The 24,508-nt window shown below is 38.3% G+C and overlaps 3 protein-coding genes across 4 annotated transcripts; 2 read left to right on the forward strand and 1 right to left on the reverse strand.

Annotated features, from left to right (window-relative positions):
• Positions 1-805: 805 nt before the first annotated feature.
• LOC118242979 lies at positions 806-2,463 on the forward strand (the record flags this gene model as incomplete). The annotated part of the gene is made up of 6 exons (XM_035536473.1): positions 806-919; positions 1,423-1,467; positions 1,559-1,681; positions 1,872-1,913; positions 2,016-2,101; positions 2,385-2,463. Coding segments are annotated over 6 exons (489 nt in total), but the record flags the coding sequence as incomplete, so codon positions are not given.
• Positions 2,464-4,223: 1,760 nt separating this feature from the next.
• txndc12 (thioredoxin domain containing 12 (endoplasmic reticulum)) lies at positions 4,224-10,705 on the forward strand. Its single transcript, XM_026998385.2, has 7 exons — positions 4,224-4,417; positions 4,894-4,954; positions 5,089-5,141; positions 5,288-5,361; positions 8,161-8,230; positions 8,847-8,930; positions 9,732-10,705. The coding sequence occupies exons 1-7, from the start codon at positions 4,321-4,323 to the stop codon at positions 9,809-9,811; spliced, it is 519 nt and encodes a 172-aa protein (XP_026854186.1). The 5' UTR covers positions 4,224-4,320; the 3' UTR covers positions 9,812-10,705.
• Positions 10,706-13,780: 3,075 nt separating this feature from the next.
• Positions 13,781-24,480, reverse strand: gipc2 (GIPC PDZ domain containing family, member 2). Of its 2 annotated transcripts, none has more exons than XM_026998323.2 (6): positions 23,021-24,480; positions 15,781-15,966; positions 14,721-14,901; positions 14,323-14,435; positions 14,125-14,206; positions 13,781-14,005 (listed from the first exon to the last, which is right to left on the reverse strand). In XM_026998323.2, the coding sequence occupies exons 1-6, from the start codon at positions 23,087-23,089 to the stop codon at positions 13,854-13,856; spliced, it is 783 nt and encodes a 260-aa protein (XP_026854124.1). In that variant the 5' UTR covers positions 23,090-24,480; the 3' UTR covers positions 13,781-13,853. The 2 variants fall into 2 exon arrangements, with proteins under 2 accessions (XP_026854124.1, XP_026854123.1); XM_026998322.2 differs by having other exon boundaries at positions 22,817-24,480.
• Positions 24,481-24,508: the final 28 nt, after the last annotated feature.

The raw sequence follows: 24,508 nt of genomic DNA on the forward strand, positions 1-24,508 counted from the left end.
CACACTACCACAGAGAAGAGGAAGCTACGCTTTTGTAAATTCCTAGATTACCAAGGTTAAGCTTGGAGCGTGTGCTTCTTACTGAGAGACCACACTGGTATTTGTGACAGTGCCATATGACGTGTTGGCTTTAACAAATGCCCCATAAAAAACACTAACTAACCTATTGACTTCATTTTATAGCACGTGGTTTCAGACATTTTATAATGAATAACAATAACTTATTATTTTTTAGACTTCTTGTGCACACTTTTGAAATGCCATTTTTGATACATGTACACACATATTGAAAAATATTTCGATACTTGCGTTTAGACTACGAAAATATACACCTATGTTGTTTTGCACAATACAAGATGTACAGTTCAGGTATTAGGCCTATTTGCAATGTAGAATTTGGATAATTTAGACTGCATATGATCGTTAAAAATGTAACCAAAAAGAGTATAAAAAAAAGTGATGAAACTGAGTTTAAATAGGAAGGTGAAAAGGTTGAATGAAAGATTTTAAATAGGAACTAAACAAAACTTGCTCTTGCAAAACCGAACGCCACAATGTCTGAAGTTCTACCACGTAAATCGAAACGTACGTTAATTCCCATGTTTTTAAGAGCATGATAAGGCAGATTCCTGTATCTTCTCATTTATGCATGCACTTGCAGCCATTAGGCAAGAAGAGTTATTTGGTGTTACTTTCAGGTTTGTTCGCTTTGTCGCTCTCTTCTGCACTGCGTCAGCTCAGTACCGCCAAGTCCCACGGCTGCGCGCAGATCGCCAGTGCACGGCTCATAAAAATAACCCAATAAAATGAAATATACTGTTGTTGCATACAGGACAGCCTGTTCAGAGGACTAAACTGCACGGAGCAAAGCGCGGAGCTGTACTTCAAGACGCGAACGTTATCCGTCTGCGTGCCACAGGTGAGATACGAAGAGATTAAGGGACAGACTAAACTTAATCCCCACGCGCTGTAGTACAGCAAACGGGAATGACTGGAATATTTTGTGCAAATGATGACGAAAATTCTTTGGTTATTAAATATTCACAGTTGCCTGTCTGTCTATTGGTTGGTATTTGTTTGTGATATGTAAGATTTTTAGAACGGTCGACGCATCTTAATACAGTGCTATTACTGAAATAACTTTTACTGAATAATAAATTTTAAATGCCAAGCACTGCAGTTTGATAGCTCTTAAAGGGTCACAAACATGCACTCCAGACAGGGCAGAAAGCCCATACAGACAAAGTTGCTCTGGTGCCAGGGCTGTAGCAAAAAGTGGGTATGGTGGCATACTGCAACCCAACATGTAACTATTGGCCTATGGATATGCCCTCTATTTTGAAAACCAGATGGGTGCCTTGTTTCCCATGTTCATTTTAATGCAGCACCTAAGCCATTCAACAAAAGCCTATCTTCTCTCAGCAGCTGTCAGAATGCTCAGACACCATTGACTTCACTTTTGATCAGGTATGCTGAATGGTATATTAAGAAAAGCAGGTTTCTTGTTATTATTTTCTGAATGTATTGACACCCTGTTCATTTCATTTATTCTCTGTAGGACAAATGCCTACTTAGAGTTATGGGCGAGCTCAGGTACTACCGGGCAACATTTAAAGATTACAGTGACCCAGACCACATCCTGGACCTGTCAGTGATTAGGAGCATTGATGACCTTATGCAGGTATAAATTGAAAATCACCATTTTAAACACATGTTAGAAAAAGGTTTTAACTGCTTTCTGATGTAATGCAGCTATATATTTCCTGATATGGTGCTGAAGGGCATAATTTGACAGATTAAAACAATCTGATGGATTTGAAGCAAACCCACTAATCACCTAATAAGTTATTTACATTGTTTTGTGTGAATAGAAATGCTTTTATGACACATTGCTGGATGACTCGCACCCTATGGTAAGGTGAACTTTATAACCGAAGATGTAAACATTTTGGTAGACTTTTCTTTTATTTGTCCCAACCTCACATCACAGATGAATGTTTTGGTGTTTTTCCCAGACTTCCATGGAACAGGAAAATTCCTTTGAGGGGAGACTGAAACTGTGCAAAACCCTCAAGGGCTTCCAGCGTCGACCACTAATCGAGTACTAAACCACATTCTGACCACAAATACAAAGGCCTGAATGTTCTAGGTTTTGTGAATTAGAGTTAAATGATATTTTACTGGTATTTAACCATATTTATTTGTATATTTATTAGCCATTCTGTGTTTTGAATAGTGCATTGTACACATAAAATTAAAATAGGCTGCATTTACAACAACTAAATCCTAAGTGTTTGTTCTTTCGGAGAGTAATACAAAGACAATATAACAAGATAAAACAGAAGTGAATTGAAAATGTTAACTGCACTTTTTAATTTAAACAGAAACTTTCAAGAGTCCTGCATTTGGCAAAGACATCATTCAGACCTTCACCGAGGTCATCACGATCTTTTATTTTATTAAAATATAGACAAATAAAACTGTACATTTGTCTTTCTATGTTTATGAGAGAGAGAGAGAGAAAGAAAGAGACAGAGAGGTTGCCAAGAACAAATAATGTTACATCTGTTTGAATTCAATCAATATAAATATATAATCAATTAAGTAAATATTTTTAAATTAAGAATGACAAACTCATGGCTGAAGATCAGACCTTAGCTTTAGTACTGCCAATTATACTGCAAAATTGAAGTAAGGTATATTGAATGAACTTTACACTCAACTACAAACTTCAGGCTGAAAGTGTAATTCAATATAAATTAATTGTTTTATGACAAAGCTATTTGCTCTTTAGGTTCTGGAGCTCAAACCTCAGCTATTGAAGATACATTCTACATTGTTCAAAACATACAATTTTTAATCTGATCCCATTGTACTTGTTGTATTTCCATCAAGCATGCCGTTTTAGTGACTGTGCTGATCCTTCATGTCAGTGATTTTCTGTGCCCACTTCCGGAAGAAGTGAACCAACAGCTCTTTGGGTAGGCTGAACTGTTGAAGGTAATACATGCTAGACCTTTATCACAATGGAGTTAATGTTGGTGTGTCACTTCAAGTCCTTTTCGATTATAGAATCCATACAGTTGAAGGATTCTACAGTTGCCACTGATTTTTCCACTGCCTGAAGTCCAGTGTCACCTCCACTGTTTGGATTGTGTTCAGCTCTACCATATTTTGACTGCTGCATCTGGCCAACTGATCAACTGAAAAACCCTCTTATACATAACACATTTTATGCCTGGGAAAAAAATTCATATACTTATTGGACAGAAATCTATTATTTTTAGGACACCTTCTCATTCTTAAAATCCCGTTGTACCTGTTGGTATTAGAGATAGTATTTTAACCTCTTGGGTGGAGAAAGGGATAAAGACCATAGGGGATCTTTATGTAAACAAATAATTTACTTGTTTTAAGCAGATTTCAGAAATATTTTACATACCTAACCAAAATATCGTTAAATATTTACAACTTCGGCATTGGGTGAAAGATAAAGCTTCTAGTTTTTATTTCAGATGCTTCCAAAAAATTCCCAATTTGAGTCTATACTCCAGAAGATATCCTCCCCTATGTCCATAATCTCTTCGATGTATGACAGTTATGGCAAATTCTTCAAGCTATGACACAACAGCACTCAGACAAAAATGGGAGAAGGGTCTAAATCGTACCCATCACCCTACAGATTGGGAGAAAGTTTTGGAAAGAATGCTGACAGTGCTGATTTCTACAAAACATGCAAATCCGGTTTAACATTCTACACTGAACATATCTAATGGCACATAGAATACATACATTCGATAACAAACATTTCTTCTGAATGCCAGTGGTGTGTTAGGTGACATGAACTTCCTAAATGTTTTTCTGAGTTTAAGAAGTTCTTTGTATTTCTGGCTGGTATAGCTTCCAAAAAATGTATATTAGTGAATTGGAAATCTGAACTAGGCACTGGCTAAATGAGCTTGTATCCTACAGCATTCCTGAGAAAATCCTGTAGTGTTAGTAGGAAGTATACAAGAAAATCTGGGGGTCCTTTATAGATCTCTTACCATCAAAAAATAGAATAGCTTTAGAATCTTTTCATTTTTAGAACAATCTTATAAAAGATAATTCACCTCAGCGTTTTAGATAAGATTGTCATTTTTCAAAATCTTGTGAAAGGATGATAATATTGGCGCGTCTGGCAGACTTACCCACGCACTATTCTCAGTAATTCTGCGTGAGTGTATATTCGCAGAGGTTGGGTTAGTGTGGGCACCCGACGCAGTGCATCTCCGACAATAAAGCTAGTTATTAACCCATCAATGCTAAGACTGAATCAAAATGCAGTCGTCTTTTCTTAGCGTCGCATTGCTGTCATTTGTACCAGTTTTCATCGCATCATATTTCGGTGGAGTTTCCGCTGAGGGAAATGGAAGGGGTAACTTATACAATATCGTTAACCAGGCTACTAAAGATAGCTAGCGATAACGTCTTCAAGTTAGACAGATTAGCTAGGTTAGCTAAGATAGCTAGCTAGTCTTTTCTACTGGTTCCTTCTTAAATTGTTGCTGCTACTAGTAAGAGCACTTAAACCTAGCTAAGAAACAAGCTAACGCTAGCTAGTAAGTAAAGTCAGATACCTAGCTAACGAACAAATGCTGTATCTAGCTACTTTTGCGAAGCAACATGATTTTAATGTGGCTAGCTATCTATCTAACTTGTTAGCTAAGTAGCTAGTTTTGACCGTTTATCAAAATGTATCTAACCAGCTAATTTATTAACTTGTGCATAGAATTTTCCATTGGCAAGCTAGCTAGTTAGCCCGCCTTTGATTGTTACGTTTGATTGAGCGCAGATATAGTTACTTGATACAGTTAGCTAGCTAACTAGCTTGTCTAACTTGTCTTTTCGTAGGATTTGGCGACCATATACACTGGAGAAGTCTGGACGACGGGAAAAAGGAGGCTGAAGCGAGGTGCGAATTATCTGTAGTTAGCTAGCCTGCTAAAAAGTATTAATATAAGCTACTTTGTAAGCTCTTTTGTTACAGAGATGGATTTGAAAAGATCTTAAATAGATCTTTGTAACGTAATATCTCATCATGTGCAGTGGACTACCTGTTATGGTCATTATCCACAAGACCTGGTGTGGAGCCTGCAAAGGTATGTTACTACCTCTAATTGTGTGCTTGTCAGAAATATCACTGCCTTTTACCTGTTATTATATGCCAGTGTGTTAGTAGCATGGGATGTTTATTCATAATTTAACTTAAAAATCAGAATGTTTTGCTAACTTTGTGTCCCTTAAGCTCTTAAGCCCAAGTTCGCTGAATCTAAGGAGATATCTGAGTTGGCCCACAACTTTGTCATGGTTAACTTGGAGGTAAGAATTTGAAGTATTGTTCGAATCTTACTGTTCCTACATGGCTATCCACAGTAGGACAGAAAGTAACCTATAGTATTGCTCTGACAACTGCAAAAAGCAGTTGACATTTTCCTTACTGAATATTAAACAACATGAATATTTTAAAGAGGATAACAGAATATAGTACAAAATAAGTTTGTGCTGGAACTGTGCTGTGAAGAATGTCACTAGGGGGTTGGGTGGGGGATTCAACACCAGTTTTAGACTGAAGTGAAGCCACGGCAGCCTTTAAAATTGTCAAAACCAAACATAAAGCATGTGAACACATGGTAAAATCAGTTTTCCCTTTTCAGAATGTATTTGATCTGGTCTAGATTATGTACCAATACAGATATGGATTTACATATTTAGGTATGTGCCGCTTTGTTTCTGTGGCACTTAACAAATACAAGCTAAAAGTGCTTCAAATCATGAAAGTGAGTCCACTTGACTGTTTGATTTACCTTGGAACTTGTGTAGAATAGGCTGGAATAGTGTAGATTAGAATAGTTTGATTTGAATTATCTGAGAGATGGGCTGGTGTGTTGATTGGAAAGTTCATATACATGGAGATTTGAAATCATCAGGAAGTCAACGATTGGCTAATTAGAATGGTGAGAGAAAGATCCCATGTCTTTTGCTGGAGGACCATTTGTATAAAATGTATCAAGATTTTAAAGTTATGATGGCAGTACAGCAAAAGCAACTGCAATCAGTAGTACTATAAAATGTTTCCTTTATTTATAGTGTTTTTCTTTAATAGGCTATGAAGCCTTTTTTGGTAAAAGTTCTCATTCACTGAGACCATACTGGACCTTAAAGGCTATTTGTATGCAGTCTACTTCTCATGTTACATTAGAGAATCCTCTGCTAACAAAGTATGCTAAATAGAGGTGGCACCAATCTGGGACCATGTATAGGAATCAGGTCAATGTCAGCAAAAAATGCCGGATTGGATAGCAGTGTTCAGTCCTGCTTGAAAATAGCACAGCAATGCTATTAAATTAACCAGTTTATGCTCCATAGAGCAGGTCCCCAACATGGAGGCCGACTCCGGCCAGAGGAGGATACCCCCCCTTTGAGTCTTGGGTCTCTCAAGGATTCTTCCTCATGCTCTAGGGAGTTTTTCCTTGCCACTGTCACCCTTGGCTTGCTCACTTGGGGGCTTGGACTTGGACATTTGTAAAGCTGCTTTGAGACATCGGTTGTAAAAAGTGCTATATAAATTTGATTTGATTTGATGTGGTACAGAATCTCTGAAACATCCAGTCCACTAGGTGTCAGTACGATGGATATCTTAACATGGTGAAGAATCATAATGACTTCTTGCTCCTCTGAAATAACAAACCATGTTTACAGTTTGGCTGTGATGTAAAGGAAGTTCAGGGTTGGGGAAAGGAGAAAGCGCAACAGAAACCTCAGAAATGGAGGTGGATAGGATAAAAAAAAATAACAAGTAAAGCACACTCCTCTAAATTCATGAAGTTAATTATTCTATGTCTTTAGTATATTCAGACAACGTGGAAAAAGCATCCATCAGCTTGCTGAGTTTTAAGTTATGCTGGAAAATTTGAATAAGATGCTTCAGCTAAGTCACTCCATAGATATTTAAAAAAAAAAAAGATTTGTGGCTAGAAAGAATAACTATCTTGTGATCGTTATCATATTACATTTCTGTTGGTTTTAAGCAGAGGTCAAGTGAACACACCCATACAGGTATCCTCTGTCTGTCTGGTCACTTGTGCCTGGTGTATGTGGTATGTGTTGTGGGCAGGGCAGTGATTTACTACTGAAATTCACAAGAAGGAGAATTATGCGATCAGAATTAAGATGATGTGGAATTCCTATAAATTCATTAATAAGGAAAAGATGCAGACAAACTGTAGTGTTGGTTTTAGAAGTGTGAAATTGTAATATTTGAGTAATGTATTGTAATTTTTATATTAAAATATTATTTTAATATTAATATCTTTAATATTTGTCATATCCATGCATGATGTCTGTGAAATATAGCATATATAATACATCTCACACACAGCCAAAAAAAAGTTTCACCCCCAATAAGAAAATAACTGAACCACAGCTCCACAGTAGATTTTAATGAAAAATTAATGGTATCAATATCGGCAATATCCAAATGCAGGATTTTGTTATTGGATTGATGCAGGAAAAAAAAGTTATCATAATAGTAATATAAAAATAAACAATTATTCTGTTGTTCAAAATGGGTTGATGGATGAAAGTGATGGAAAAATCCTCTTTAATAACCTGTACTGTAATGTGGCTGGGAAATGTACAGTTAGCTAGTCCTTTGTGAGAGCCAAGTAGGTGAAACCTTTCTGATATCTCAGCACACAGTACTCTCTAGGCTATCAGATTTTCTTTGTCCCCTTTTGGGTGCAGGAAATTCCAGTTTGCAAAAGCAGCACACTGTCCTTGTTGCTGTCAAGGACTACATCAAGTTGTATTAGCTTTACTGTGAACTCAGTAAACTTTCCACATATACAGTGTCATCCCACAATTAAAGTACATTTCTATAATGAAACTGTTGGGATTTGCAAAGAGTCTTTGTGATCTCAAAACAGATTATGAACACACTTCTGACAGCATCTGTTTCAGTGTGGGGAAAGAAGTAGCTTCTGTTTCAGTGTGGGGAAAGGAGTAGCTATGTCTTAGACAGACTTCTGTTAATGAAGTTGGTGGATTAAATATAGGTGATGTATGTGTGCATTGTCATATTAGCATTTCCTTGTTCAAAATGTATTATTTTATCTAAAGGATGAAGAGGAGCCAAAAGATGAGGACTTCAACCCTGATGGAGGCTATATTCCCCGAATACTGTTTCTTGGTAAAGAAATGGTTTAGTGTTTTTTCTTCTTTAATGGCATTATTTTCACAACAAATTGCATTTATTGTTAGTGTGTTGAATTGGTCTTTTTGAATCAAAAAGTGACATCTGACCCTATCTCACTTTATTTCTTTAGAAATGTTTCTTTTTGTATACATAAAATGTCACACTTATTTAATCTAGAAATTACACATTTAATACAGTGTTTGGTTTTTTTAGTATTTGTTTTATATTATTTCAGTATGCAGGAGCAAGGTGTTGCTTAAGATCAGTAATCACTGTTGTACTATGAGTCACTTTGCATTCTAACTACACCTTTGAAGTCACATTGCACAAGAGCAAAAGGTTTGAATTTGGGGAATTGTCACACTTGTGCTCTTACTAATGTAATTATGGTGTGATCGTTTACCAGCAGTAGTCATGTGTTTGAGGTGTTCCAGGCTAAAGATCCATGGAGGCTGGAAGTGTGTGTGTGTGTGTGTGTGTGTGTGTGTGTGTGTGTGTGTGTGTGTGTGTGTGTGTGTGTGTGTGTGTGTGTGTGTGTGTGTGTGTGTGTGTGTGTGTGTGTGTGTGTGTGTGTGTGGACCTAACATGATTTTTGTTTTCCCCCTTGTAGATCCCAGTGGTAAAGTCCATCCTGAGATTACAAACAAGAATGGAAACCCTAACTACAAGTTTTTCTACAGTAATGCAGATCATGGTATGGGTCTAAACAAACTTGTTTGTATCACTGTTGGGTTATATTCCTGAAATGTCATTGTGTGTGGCATATGTAATTTAAAACTAGAAGTTCTGCTTTCACAGCTGCCCTTTGGGTGCTGTTTCCTTTGTACTTTGTAAACATTGTGAATCTGTCAAGCTTTTGGTTTTGTTTTGATTCTGCTGGCTAAATGCAGTCCCTGGAGAAATATCAAGGAATCCTCATGAGATTCTGGGGCTTTTTCTTTTTGACAATATTCTGTGATTGGGGATATTGAATTTGTCCGGCTCTGTGTTAGCTTTTAGCACATGACTACTAGTTAAATGACATTCTACAAGTGTGTGCAAGGTCTGCATTGGCTGTTCTTAGCCAAGCTTTAGGATATCTGATAGTACCCTTAAAGAGAAACATTGTGTTTTTAATATGGATGGGGTGGATCATAATAGTTACAAGACAATGATGGTAACTTTATTTCTCAAGTATATCAGAGGGTCGGTGTCCTTCAGAGTTGGCCAAGCTTTTTATCTGCTTAATTTGTCAACATTTTGTATTCTTCGGTTTATGAATGTTGATTGACAAACAGAGAAGGCAGCATCTGTATTGTTTATCTTTTGGCTTGTTACCTGGATCACATGGGTTTAAGCCAGGTACTGATGGCAAAGCCCTAAATACTGTTAGTCAGGCCAAGGTGGTAGACAGGAATCTAAAGTGATTATTTATTTTTCTGTCTATTACCCCCCCCCCCCCTGTCTGTGTGTGTGTGTCTGTCTCTGTCTCTCTCTCTCTCTCTCTCATCTGTAGTTGTTGCCAGCATGAAGGAGGCTCAGGAAAAACTGACCGGAGATGCCTTTAGAAAGGCTCACACAGCTGACGAGCTCTAGAGAGGCACAGTGGCAGCCTGGACAGTATTGTAGCCAGTACACTACAACACTTTCAAACAACTTTGCACTGGGGCCTGACCAACCATAAACTCATTTCAGCTTACCCTGTCCAGTATAGCAAAACGGTAACCTCTAAAATGGATGAATTTACACTGGATCCACTTCCCTGTTTTAAAGTATTGCAAAGTCTCTCAGCTGTCTGTAACATGACATAAAATGAACCAAAGCATACTACTCAGCTGTCCATTCGTTAAGGGTGCTATTGCGTGTTGTTTTTAAGATGATGAAATAGGATCTGGTATTTTGGGGATGTATTCTTTATTGTACCTTCATCTACAATGTTGGGTATGGAGCAGCATGTTTGCACTGCCTTCCTACTGTATTTTTTTAAGGTACTCATCATTCCATTAAAACAAAGAAATGGTACTGAGTTCACTTCAGATGGCAAAACAGCTATCTCGTGCTTCCAAACTCCATTTTGTGCTGCATAATGACAATAGATTGGCCAGTCACATAAAAAGGCCTTATATATCCTGGATATACCCCCAGTTGTGATTAGTTTAAAAATAAACCTGAAATTGGCCATTTTGTATTTCTGACTTTAACTGTCCTAAAACAGTGAGATTATTGTAATGAGTGTTTCATATATCCTGTCAACTTGTGTAATCTAGTCAGCAGTAGGCTGTATAGGTTCACCTTTGGTTTTATAAGACTTGAGATTTTTACTACAGAAGATGCCTATAAATTGAAATGTGAAGGCTCACTGGAAAAAACTGGTGTTTAGAAAGGGAATTATCTGTGTGGACATGTCTTTGCCATACTGTATTTTTACATATATATGAGAATGAATGACTAAGCAAGTGTATAATTAAAGTTGGTACTTGGTAAAGGTTATCTACTCTGTGGCTCAAACCTAAAAGTACATTATAGCAGAATACATGAGTTGAATGCAATCTATTGTTGAGGGGGAAATAAATGCATTCTGCTATAGGTAGTGAACAACAAATTTGTAATTGTCTTCTACTAGCCTGAATGAAGGTTAAAAAAAGAGTACACTATCAGGTAAAACTGATTTCTTCCCACCCACCCCATTTTAGTAGATCATTGTTAAAATTCTTTACATATGTACTGTAGCATTTCACATCCAGCCTAAGTTGAGTTTGAATCATCAAAGTTTGGGCACCTTTGTCTTTGGGTGTGGTGTTTGTTTTTAATTGAGAAGTAGTAAACACAGCCACTGTAGCTAATCAAACATTTTCAGCCTAATGTATTTTAAGTCCTAGTGCAGTTACTTTGTCTCTCTATAATATAAATAAATAAAAATCAATGGGGTTTGTTCAAAATTTAGGACAGCCAATGTTAAAAGGTTTTTGGTTTTGTTTTTTTAATTCTCAAGCCTTGATTAGCCAAGCCGTTCAAAGGCGTGTCACCAGTTGCAAGTAGGAAGCTTTATAAATTCTTTGACTTTTAAAACCTTGTGCTAACACTCAGCAACTATGGACTCCACTATGGCAGGGGAAGGCCATAGCAAGATGCTAAAGAATTTTCAACTTGCAGTTTTTACAGTGCAATGTTATTAAGAAAGGGCAGAAATGAGGTGGTCAAGATGAAATCTTGGACAAAGAACCCTCCCCCCCCCCCCCCCCATGTCTGCCAAGATCCTGCAAAACTGTTTAACAGAGTCACAGTTTCACTGCAGTGGTGCTTGTACAAACATGAGGAAGTCATGAGAACCTTACCTGTGACCTAATCACAAAACTAAATGCATCAAGTATGCTACAGGACATTAGACAAGCCAGATGAGCATTTAAAACAAGTGCTGTAGACTGATGAAGTCAAAACAGAACTTTAGTGACAATCACCAAAGAAAAAAAAAGGGATAAAAAGCATTTCATGAAAAAGACAACTTGCCAACTGTAAAGCATGTGGGTGGATCATGTTTTGGGTTTGTGTTATCCAGTGGCATGGCAATATCACACAGGAGGAGGAAAGATCAGATTCCACAAAATAGCATCAAATCCTACAATGAAATGTCAAGTCCTCTGTTAAAGGCTAAAGCTGAAAAGAGGATGGCTTCTTACAGGAAGATGAAGATCCAACAAATGCCACGAAATCCACAATGGACTACCCACAAAGACAAACAAGCTTTTGATATGACCCCCACACTCTCCTTATCTAAGAACAGAACATTTCTTGACAGACCTTAAACAAGCTGTACATGCAAGGCAACCCAAGAACATCTCAGTGGTAGAGGCGTTCTATAAAGAATATTGGGGGAAGAGAATAGAAAGACTTAGCTGGCTACAGAAGGCATTTGCAAGCAGTGATTTTTCTCAAACTGCTATCCAAACTGAAGATTTTGACTTTCTGCGTTTTTTGTTAGTGCTTGAGGATTTACTGAATATTTCTGAATTCCTTTATGTTTGATTATGTTATATGTTGACTTATTTTCTTTTGAGAAGCAGTAATTTGACCAAGGGTGCCCAAACATTCGCACACAATTTGTCCAGCCTGCTCCAGTAACTATTTGGGTATGTACATATAAACATATAGCAAATGTCTATTACAAATATCACTGCTAATGATAAAAAGGCCACCAAACAGACTTTTTGTCCAGCAGATGGTGCTCTAGCCCCAGCTCCAGTTAGTCTTGCAGATTCTTCACTTCTACTGAAAGGTTCTAAAAGATGGCAAAGAGGTCATACAATTGACCAGTGATCCATGACTGCTGGATACATGCTTTCTAGTGGTACTATTTCCACCCAGTATGTTGCTTTCAGACATTTCCTTCCTGATGGATAACTGCTGGCCCACTCTTAGATGTATGAGGGCTTTGCAAGATAAAATGTCAGTACAAAACATACCAGACACTAAAGACATTCCTAGTCCTGTCTTGAATTCTGCTTAAAAGTAGAATTTTATTGAACAAATAAATTAGAAGATTGAAAATAAATCTGTCAATCTATAAAATGACAATTACTGTATATTTTTGTATGCTATACAAAAAAAAAATCCATGTAAAATTTTCTAAAGTTCACCGTCACATTTCTAAGCCAAGATATAGATTTTAGCCATAAATATTGTATAAAATAGGCAAGATATATTAATGGAGGTAGTCCAGACTTTGGTATGGACTCCAAATACCGCAGATATAGTAATCTAGACCCCAGGGTAAAATTCTTACAGACCTTCGTGGGACAAAATTCCAAAGAAATTTGCTTTGACTCTAAGGACATCAAAAATACAAATGAAATTCTCAAGCAAAAACAAACAAACATACAAACAAAACCCTTGACAATGTTGACTTAAATGTAATAAGGAAGAAAAATGCCCAATGCATATATGCTAACTAAGTGTTTTAGTTTAGTCATTTATCTGTTAAGATTCAACAGTGACTATTAATGGACACCAACTCACTGATGCTTTGTAAATCATGGTCCTGCACCATATTCAGAGTTTGCCCATGTGTAGGCCTTGGCTCGCAAAAAAATAAAAATAAATTCTATAGTTTCTATGACTTGTACACAAAACACAAACTGATCAATGTCTGACCTTGTTACTGATTTTACAACAAACAATAAATCAACTTACATTCAGGATACATTATGAAAAAAAAAATGAAGTAAAGCACAAAAGCTACAGTGATTCTTAATTTTATCTATTACTTAAACTTTTTTTTTTTTTTTTTTGATCCTTCAAAATGCCATAATATGATGGCTGTGTTAGAATCACTGGGCTTTGCTTCTCTGATCCACAGAAGAGTGCCTTAGCACATAAGTGTAATATGAAAGGGCAGGGCGATGGTGGCCTAAGCTAGTGCGAACAAGGAAAATAAGTACACTTAGATATGAGATATGTATTTTCTTTAGATCACAGTGATAGGAAACAGCAACATTCCTTATTATACACTGTGTGCTGTTATCTAAAAAGTTTCCCAAGATTCAATTAGCTAGCCAAGTTATTTCACTGTGTGTGTGTGTGTGTGTGTGTGTGTGTGTGTGTGTGTGTGTGTGTGTGTGGTGTGAGGAAACTAGGAGTGGGATTAAAAACGACCCTGCTTGGCATCTCCAATGGCCCCCCACACATCGAACACAAATTCGTCAGGGAAAGCGAAGTCTCCGAGAGCCTCATCTAGAGCCATAGCAAATTCGTCCGGGTTCTGCTTGTCTCGACCGACCTCCACCATCGTGGCCGCTGTGGAGGACAAAGGGAGTTTTCAAATACTGGAAATCCATGCGATAGTGTTACTGGCTATGCTTCCAAATTTGCCTATAGCGACCTCTGTGATGTTAATGTAGGCTACAGTCAGTCACCTAATTCCATGTCACGAATCCCCATGTAACTCTCAAGCAGGTCATCCACCTTTTTCACTGCTTTTTCCTCAAATGCTGTGGGCTGCAGAAGAAAGAATTAAATCATGAAAATGATCAGTCCAAACTGCCAAACTGCCTTATGTTGATCATAGGTCATGCCAGACTGTTCTCTGCAAAATAAAAGACATATGTTCTCACCATTTCCTCCACGGTAGCTGGGCCTTTGGAGCGTAGCCTAAGAGTTCCTCGGCCATAACCAAGCTTGCTCTCTCCTGCAGGTTTGGTTCCTTTTGACCGTGGTTCTAGCATCTCTGTGGGGGTGGGTGGGGTGAACAGGCACATCTCATTTCATACCGTTTTAAAATCTTAACAGCATTACTGAGATCAGCATGCAAATTATGACACTCCCTGACATAACATGCTCTAAAATTGAAAAAAAATTATTTAATTACAAATGTTTAAACTTATATGCCTAAAATATGCCTCAATGCTGTCTTGTTGCTTATACGGTCTACTGATAAATTGCAAAGTGTTATTTTTTCAGCCCCACTGAGCTCTGCGGAAGTTTGATGGTGCAGTTGTGGGGAAGGACTCACCAAAAGCCTTCATGGGCTCCACCAGCTTGAGTGTAAAGGTCTCATTTTTGGGCAAATCCTTCAGCATTCGAGCCACTTCGTAGTGCCGTGCCCCCACTATTTTAGTCCCATTAATGCATTCAATGTGGTCTCCCACACAGATCACCTTGACACCGTCCACCACACTGCCCTCTTTTATACGCTACACACACATAAACAGGTAAATATGAGGTTATGAATGAAACATGATAAAACATGTACACAGCATTTCAGGCTCTGTACACAATACCAGTACAAATCAAAATTAAATATATTAAGAGGTACATTTTGATAGACTCCATAAACATTAATGTTGCACAAATGAAAATACTTTGAAAATGAGTGTTTGGCATTATTCTGATCTGTTTACTTAGTAACTCTCAGTCTCAAAGCTCTGAATATAAAAGCACATACACTGAAAAACATCCATATGCCTGCTTATGCTGAAGGTTTTCTACTACTTTACAGTTATAGGAGAAACCTAGTTGCACAAAAATCTTACACAGGTATTCAGCAAACCTGCTACCATATCACTTGCAAGGTTCACAACAAAGAAAGTACCCTTACTTTTGGCAACTCATAAAAAACAAAATGTATATATATATTTATTTAAAAGCACTTTGTTTTAAATGATAACTTGCTTATAGATGTTATCAGTTTATTCCACACACAATTTTACACACAAGATCAATTACACCTTGGATCCAAGTCAATGAACAAACCCAAATCTGCTCCAGAAGTGCAACGCCATGTCAGTGTGAAATTCCATCACCCATTAATGCTCCTCCCAACTAAATAGGAACGGTCACGTCTTCATTACTTCTGCATGATGACACAGGCTTTCTTCATGTGTTATGAAGCTGATGGACATTTAAAGAAGTGTTTTCCGCTAAACACAGCCTATTAGTATAGAAATGGGGTGCTTTCTCATCCATCAGCCAGTATCTGTTACGTCGCTCGTGTGATCATTTCCATGCCTTCAGGTGAAGCTTAGGAAGAATGCCATTTCTGCTAAAGCCCCTCATACCCTAAAGGTGCCTACCTTTATGAAGGCATAACCAGCCCCGTTGTCTGTAATGGTGAGGCCCAGGGCGTCTTCAGCCTTAAAAACCTCCACCTCCTTTTTAATCCCTTTGACGTGAGCGAAGATGAAATCCTCCAGACCTATCTGCCCTCCGAGGAGTTTGTCCATGTCAATTTTATGGGTGTTCAGGGTGCAAAACAAGATCTGCCAGAAACATCAGGGGAATGTTCAACAGTACCAATACACAGAACAAAAGTAGCTGTTTACTATCTACTATTCATTAGTTATAAAAAGTTATGCATCATCTCTGTGAACTGATCTGAATTATTCCATTTGATTCATCATGTATTACTGCAACCTTGCAATGGAAGAGATGGTACAGATAATGTCTTAAAAACCCAAATTACATGGGTGTATTATTCGAGTTCTGAAAAGGGTATGAGCAGTAGGGAAAGTATGTGATTTGTTTATATCGAAATGGCGGTTTTCAGCTTTATCCACACACCTAAGCATTATGATGAGCCTCTCTTATGAGCTAATCAGACACTGCTGATTTGTTCCAGGCCTAACTAACAGAATCAAATAGAAATGCTGCCCAACACACTTCTTATTTACTTGAATAGATCAAAATGACCGCACCTTAACATCAACAGGTAATACGCATGGACAGTGTGATTGGTTTATTTAGTTTGGCAGATGACTTCTCATGAACACCATATGTACAATGACCTGATAAAATAACCTTGTCACTGGTGCCAATTTTCCCTCAAATTTGGCATTCACTCTTTCAGCATGACATCCTGGTCCGGGGGGCTCTAAGATGATACCTGGCAACCTGAGTGAATTGTTGCCAGATTTAAAGGTAGCCGGTGAAGGGAATGTTCTGGCGGGGGAGTAATTTATTCCTGCTCTGCTCATGCTGGCACCACAGTTGTCTATTAATATAAACAGCACATCCAGCAAGAACAAAGCATCCCAGGTTTCCAATGCTAATTTGGCTCATTTTCAGCAACCGATCCCATGTTCCATTCCTTTGTTGATAACACTCCTTATGACACTGTCCAGGGTTGCTCTGTCTGACCTTTGAACACAGACAGGGAATTTGCGGTCATAAAAAAATGCTGTATTGGACTGTATAAGTTAACCATAGTGACCTTTAGTAGCACAGGAGCAAACAAACCTAGCCTGTTTTCCGTCCCTTTGTGTACTGCTGGCTCTCGCACACACACACACACACACACACACACACACACACACACACACACGTTACCCCTGGTTACCAGGGAGTATAAAAAGGCCTGGATTAAGAGGGTAGGGTTTTAGAAAGGAGGTAGATTGAAGAGTAGACGGTTTTGCCTGCTTTAAGTAAATCTGAAGGGGAAAAAAACCCCCACACACACACACACACACACACACACACACACACACACACACATACATACACACACACACACACACACACACACACACCAACTATGGCCTGTGGGCGGATTCACAGACATCCACATTGCAGTTGCCACGGCTGCGGCTGACATCATGCCGCCTTTCACAGGCACGTCATCAAGCACACAGGATGTTCCATGGCAGTTACATTCTGTAGTGCTGATGCACCACCTGTGATGGGAGCCTGTATGTGCCCAGAGCTCCATCACCTCCTTCGGGCCGGCCAAGGGGTCAAGCGGGTATGGACAAATGCTCAGAAAGTCTGTATCTCCAGACATATGTATTCCTAACAAGTGGATCAGATAAGGCATGTGGCAGAACAGATCTGAGCTATGAGTTTAAATGGAAAATTTACAATAGAAGCAAACAAAAACAACAATAATCTTTCCATATTAGAAATGAATGACTATGTACCATTCCTTGGTGAATCACTTCTGGAAAAGTGATTCAGTCTTTCTATACAAATAGAACAGGTTAGAGAATAAAAAGGCTTTAATAACAACAGTTTTGGTTTTAATTAGACTGGGCTTGTTTGTCTGGCAATGAACCAGATACTATTCTGGGACATGACTCCAGCATTCTGCACAACTAACAAAGCAAGAATGAGCCAGGCAGAGGCTCAGGAGTGACCACAGCATAATAGCAGACAGGGAAAGAAAAAAAAAAGAACAAGGCTGGTGTTCACAGCAGCTTTGAAACTTTAGAGCGTAACCTAGTTAGGCAGGTTAAATGCTGATGCTGACATTTTCAAAGCAGTGCACACAGGGGTGTGGGATGGGGGCAGATGGGTCATTCTGTAAAATGACTGACTAAGAAGTTTATAAAATGACTTGTGTAAGTCATTGTTGAGTAAAAACAGCCAGAAACACTTATCAGCAGTAATTCATAAGTAATCATTAGCCTGGTAAAGATGAGCCTACTGATGTGAACAAACTCATGCTGAGCCCATAACTACTAAAAATGTTTCGGAGGCAAACTTTGTCTTGTTCATTTACTTAACTGTTAGTACTGATGTTCACATTTGCCTGCCATTTCAATATATGGATGCATTTTGTGTGAAATGCTTCCATGTGCAGACACGCACAACCACAGGTGAAATAATTCAAAAGCTCTGAAGGCTTTAATGTCGCACTGCAATATTCCTTCATGCTTATGACATAACCTTCTCAGGCAGGCATTAAAAAGCCTGCGTCAAAAGAGAAAAATTGGGTCCTTGATGGCGCCAACCTGTTTAAAATTGCTTGCACTGGAAGGCAGTTACAAAGTCCCAACTTAGGCCTGAAAACCTGTTTCAGTTGTGGTTGAACGTGGGGCAAAAGTACATGTTTGAACACATTCCACTCAGCTAGTGCATAGGAACAAGCACACACTTGTGGTGTGGTAAATTAATTCTTCTATATTAACCTTGAGAAGGACTGTCTGTGTGATGAGGGCTAAAGTGATATTTTTCTGTGTCCAATCATAAAAGCCATTGTAATTAATAAGCAATAATTAAAAAAAAAAAGTCTGCCAAGGCATATTCTAAAACTGTCTGGAATATTTGGGCAAGCGTGGAGGATGTTGAATATTTATATATATTAATGCATTTTATATTTAAAGCTTAGACTGTGTGGGCACAATGACTACAATATTTTTAACAATAACTGGTTGTTACTTGCTAATTAATTCTCACTAGATCTGAAGCCTTGTTGACACAGTCAGGAAGTTGGATATGCTATAATGAAGTGTTATAATAGTTACATATAATGAAATACACCGTATTTCTGAAAGAATCTGAAAGGAAAGCTGCTGCTCAGTCAAATGTATATCAAGGATTTAGAACATTCAAAGTGTCATTTCAAATCAGGTTAGCATGAGCTTCAGCTTTACAATGTACTGTCCAGCACTAGCAGAGGAAGGACCATTTGTGAGCATCAAATAAGCAGTAATATAACCATTCAACAATGAACATGGGACAACACTGACCAGCATCAAATTCATCAGGCACACTGAGAATCTTCTGAGATTCTTACATCAGCGTCATGCAGCTGTCTGACCAGGATTTATCACTGTTGTTGTCAAACATATAAAAGTGTTCTGAACATGTATGCTTATGGTGCAAGCATATTTACATGAATAAGATTTATTTTGTTTGCATGGTAATCATACTGGTGTACCCTGAAAGCTCCACAATGGATTCACTGACCCCAGCATTCTTGTGCAAATTATTTTGTTGTCAATATGATGTCAATTCTGCTGCAAGTAAATGAGAACAATGAAAAACGTTCCTTAAGATCACAATTGCATAGAAGAAGAAGAAGAAGAAGAAGAAGAAGAAGAAGAAGAAGAAGAAAGCACTGGGCCAATTTCATTTGTTTACAACCAATATGTGGTCTTAAATATCACTTTAATTTTAACATAAAGATCCCACATGTAGTTTTTTTTTCCCCATCACATGGGAACCAGAAACAAGAATGACAGGTACCTCCATAGAATAAGGCAGGTTATCAAGAGCCAGTTGAATGGAAAGAATAAGATCAAAGCCATAAATACATGGGCTCTGCCAGTCATCAGATACCCAACAGGCACAATAAGCTGGCCAAGAGAAGAGCTGAATACTGCCGGTGTCAAGACCGGAAAACATCACACGATGCATGGGGCACTCCACCCAAGATCTTACATGCAAAGGCTGTATGCCAGCTGGAAAGAGGGGGGGAGGGTCTTACAAAGTGCGGTAAGATATGAAACATCCATGAATACATCAGAGCAATGGCCCCAAAGGTTGAGCTCATGAGGCAGTGCTTCAGATAGATGAGGGACATGATCACCATGGAAGCAGAGGAGGTGCCATGGCAGAATAAGCACCTCCATGGAATGTACCACAGACAGATAGCAGAGGGGGCTGCAATAAGACCATCCTACCAATGGATGGAAAAGGCAGGACTGAGGTACAGCACAAAATCAATCACTAGGTTTACGTGGTGGAAGCAAGGGCGTATCACAATAGACAAGACTGCAGATGCGGACAGTGCAAAGGGCCCTCTGAGACAATCCAGCACATAGTAGTAGGATGCAAGATGCTGGAAGGTAAAACAAACACTAAGAGACAACTAAGTTGCAGAGGAACATGCACAAGGCATATGAGCAGGACACCTTCAAATCCAAATGGGAGGAACCACAGGAAGTGGCAGTGGACAACAAGGCCAAGATGTGGGTCCTCCAGATCCAAACAGATAAACAAATACTGGCAAACCAAGCAGTCATCATATAGCAAACAGCAGTGGTAAGAGAAGCTGCAGACACAAGTGATGGTAACATATGAATATGAATATGAAAATATGAATTACTTTAGAAACTGAAAGGAAAAAAAAAAGAAAAAAAAAAAAGAATGTAGAAGGTTAACACCAAGGTCATCACTGTGGCGATATGGCCACTTGGAGCTCTGACCCCTAAGATGGAGGAGTAGGTCCAACAGATTCCAGGAATGACATCAATCTCAGTTCAAAAGAATGTAAGCCTGAGAACAGCAAAAATACTGCACCACACCTTCAAACTCTGATGGCTTTGGTAGAAGGTAATGAAAAAGATATTTAAAAAAACAAAGACTACTGTGGTATCCACAACACAGCTAAGTAATGAGGCATAATAAGGCATAATGTGTATGTATGTATATATATATACATACATACATACATACATACATACATACCTCATTATTAACACGCTATGTTGTGTTGAAATGGCTGAAGCACAGTTCCAGCATATTCAGACTCATTCAGCCAAGGCTCTCATTTGTTTAATGATGGATACCACACTAACTGAGTTCACACAACCAAACATGTGGTGGTGATTATAAACAGACTTTGTACAATGTTGTAAAGCCAGATTATGCGTGGCATTATATATATATATATATATATATATATATATATATATATATATATATATATATATATATATATATATATTAGTACAAAGTAAAATCATGTATGCTCTAGTAGTAGTTGTGGAAAAACAATCAGCAAAGCAGTGAACAAAAGTCTATTTGTAACATTAATTTTGCATACAGTTTTACAAAGTATGTGTTTGTCAAGAAGGCTTCAACAATTAAAAGCAGAATAAGCAGAATAAAGCCTCTAAAATATCAGCATTTAGCAGCTAAACAGTATATGAAATTATAATAACACGAAACACCATTTCCATAACAGAAATAACAGAAGCTATCACACCTCTTATAGCTGGCACGTAGCATATGGTGGGACCAGAGGGACAGATTAAGGAAAATAGATAACCATATGGAAAAATTGCCTATGTTAGTAAAAGGGAAATAATATGGTATGCTGACACAATGATACAATACTTTCAACACTAGTAGACTTGGTTTAAAATCAGCATATCATGATAGTACAAGGACTTGGCAGAAGCACAAACTAGAAAAACCAGGCTGCAACAAATTCATATTTGTTTCATCCAAAGGACACATCACATAAAAAGGCCTGAAGTACCATCACTGACTTCACCTTCACCCACATTTTTGTAATAGGTGATGTCAAAAGCCTCTTCCAGTAATCCGATTCAGCACCCAGGGTTGTGGATCCCTGAAACTCCAAACGACAGCCTCCCAGCCCAGCCCAGCCCCCCATTTGTCCCTGACATCTGTCAGAGGCGAGCTCATAGTCAGCTCACCCTAAGCATCTTATCAGCACGAATTTAGTCAGTTCCCACTCCACAGGACGTAAGGGACTTCCTCCAAGGACCTGTGCTTGGACCATGCCCACCCAAAACCCACCACTTATCATACCGCAAAGCCGCCCTCCTGCACATTGCCTAACTGAGACTCGGAAGCAATTCAAAATCAAGGGCCTATCGCGCACAGAAAAACTTTCCGCAGATTCAGTAGTTCTTCTGACCTCAGTCACTGTATTAATGTCAGATATAAAATTTGAAATGTAATAGAAATACGCTGTATGTCCTCTTTGACGGTCCACCTGTTAATAAATAACCAACAGGTACTATGTCATTCTTTTATGTGACCAGCAAACGCTTGACGCCTCACACCCAGGAATATCAGTCTGGTGACTCGTCAGACCGGTTTCCAGGAAGCACCATTGAAAGCATAGAGTAGCCTATCCTCTAAGCTTTAACTTAATACGGTATGTCACAATTAAAGGGCAGCTCAAACTTTTCGTTTTTTCGTAAAAGCATTGTGCGTTCGTGACTTGTTTTTCCAAGTGGAAAATCACATAAATAAACTAGCCTATACGGAACCTGTTGCGTTTATACTGTCATCAAAATAATACAACACAATTTCCTTCCTGGGACTATTAAAACCTTGATATTTTAATTCCCGTGGATAGTTAAAATTATATGCAATCTAGGCCTACTTTCTGTGCATCTTAAAAACAAAAACAAAAAAACAACCTCAGTCGCAAGAAATAACGCTGTCAGAGTCGGCACCTTTATGGGATCTTTATCTTATACTACAAGCATATCTTTGTAAGTGCACTTCCTACATTTACTCATGCTTTGCGCAATACTACTTGCCATTTGCTGTTTTTGTTTAATGACACATTGCTTTCTTGTTTCTGTGTTTGAAACATTATTTTAAAAAACAAACATTTTTTTTTTTTACCTCGGATGGATTTAAATTGAACGTTTCCGCTATTTTCATGTACAATTCCTTGACATTTGTGAATCCTTCGATCCTGCCCGTGGGACTACCGTGTGCAAGCTGTGTATGAAACACGAGTTTCGGTCGTAGGTTAGCAGGTGGAGGAGGTAGTCCGCCGCCGTTTACAGCAGACTTGCCTGCACTTCCAGCCGCTAGTCCACCAACCTCCTCATTCTCCACCAAACTGGAGCTTTCTCTCGACTTGCTTTTCTTTTTCCTCAGTCCCAGAGGCATGCTTGCTCCTACAGAAAATCCGTGAGGCACGTAGACACGGGAGTCGAGCAGCTAGAGCATTTGAGAGAACGACCTGTTGCAAAGATTGTTCTACCCTTTAGTCGTTTAGCGTTTCTTCTCCGAAAATGTTCCAGAGTTGATTGCGGAATTGGAACCCTTTGTATTCGACAGGTAAACAGGAGTCGCGTAGGAGATACCCTCTCGTTCCCCAATCTACTTATAAACTCTCAAGCTCTCTGTGCGCAAACAATGGAAACACTGTTTCACAGCTGTATGAACGCAAGCGCAGTGCGCAAACAGGCATCCTGAGCGATATGAGCAATCCACGTCATGCAGAAACTCATTTACCTGGATCAGGTATTCATGTTTTTTAAAAGGCGTAATCTAATAAGAATGTGCTAGGTAGTTAGAGAGGCATGTAATGGAGTACGACATTCTATAAAATAAAATAATAATTCTGAGTAAAAATAATCTGGTTACATAATAGGCGTGTAGCCACAACTCGAGGACATTTTATTCTAATCATCTAGTAGGAACTAGATGACCACCAACTTTCACGTCTGTTGTCAATTCATTGCGTTCTTTGGCTTTACAATTCTGGTATTGTCTTATATTAACTAAACACAACTTGTGTTGTTCAAGACTAATAACAAGTATGACTTATTGTTTTATGCATTCCTTTTTCTACTTAAGTGATCACATCATATCCAAATAATTATAAATTAGAAACCTAAGGTTTTTTATTCATAATTATTTAGACATTTCGCTGGAAATGGAAACACCATTGCTGCACGCTAATGTGCACTTAAATATGTGGCGTCCCCTTGTGGATTAGCAATACTAACATTTAAAATCTGAAGTTTTTGAACGTCAACTTCTCACGCCTAGCAAAAGCTTCGATCCCCCCGCGATTTAACTACAATACACTAATTAAAGGCTATAGTACATAAAGAAGACTCTACACAGAAATCTATTTATGACATCCAAAATAGATACCTGTGCTTCCTGGTTTTCTGTTCGTAATGAGAACATCTTTATGTCGTATATACTTAGTCCCAATATTTTGTAATGGCACTAAGGAATAATAAGCATATTTAAAAATCTAAAAGGAATATAAACAGACTATCAACAGTGTACGTAGTTTAAGGCTATTCTACTCATTCTTAGGTTCATGAGAATCGGGAGATTGCTGCTGATGTCTAAAACTCTTTCCAGGGAGACATAAAATCTACCAACAGGTTTCACGATTTAGTATTATAAAGAATCTCAGCTATGACTCTATTCACTATAGTATTTGAAGCACTCTTTAGAGAGCTCATTTCAATAAGAAAAGGATTGCAATAAAAAAGGCTGAAAAACATACTACCCTAAAATGTAGGAAAGAAGCCTAATACATTTTTTTTTTCAAGACGTTCGAGA

This window comes from Electrophorus electricus, chromosome 18, assembly GCF_013358815.1.
Source record: "Electrophorus electricus isolate fEleEle1 chromosome 18, fEleEle1.pri, whole genome shotgun sequence".
Classification (NCBI taxonomy): domain Eukaryota; kingdom Metazoa; phylum Chordata; class Actinopteri; order Gymnotiformes; family Gymnotidae; genus Electrophorus; species Electrophorus electricus.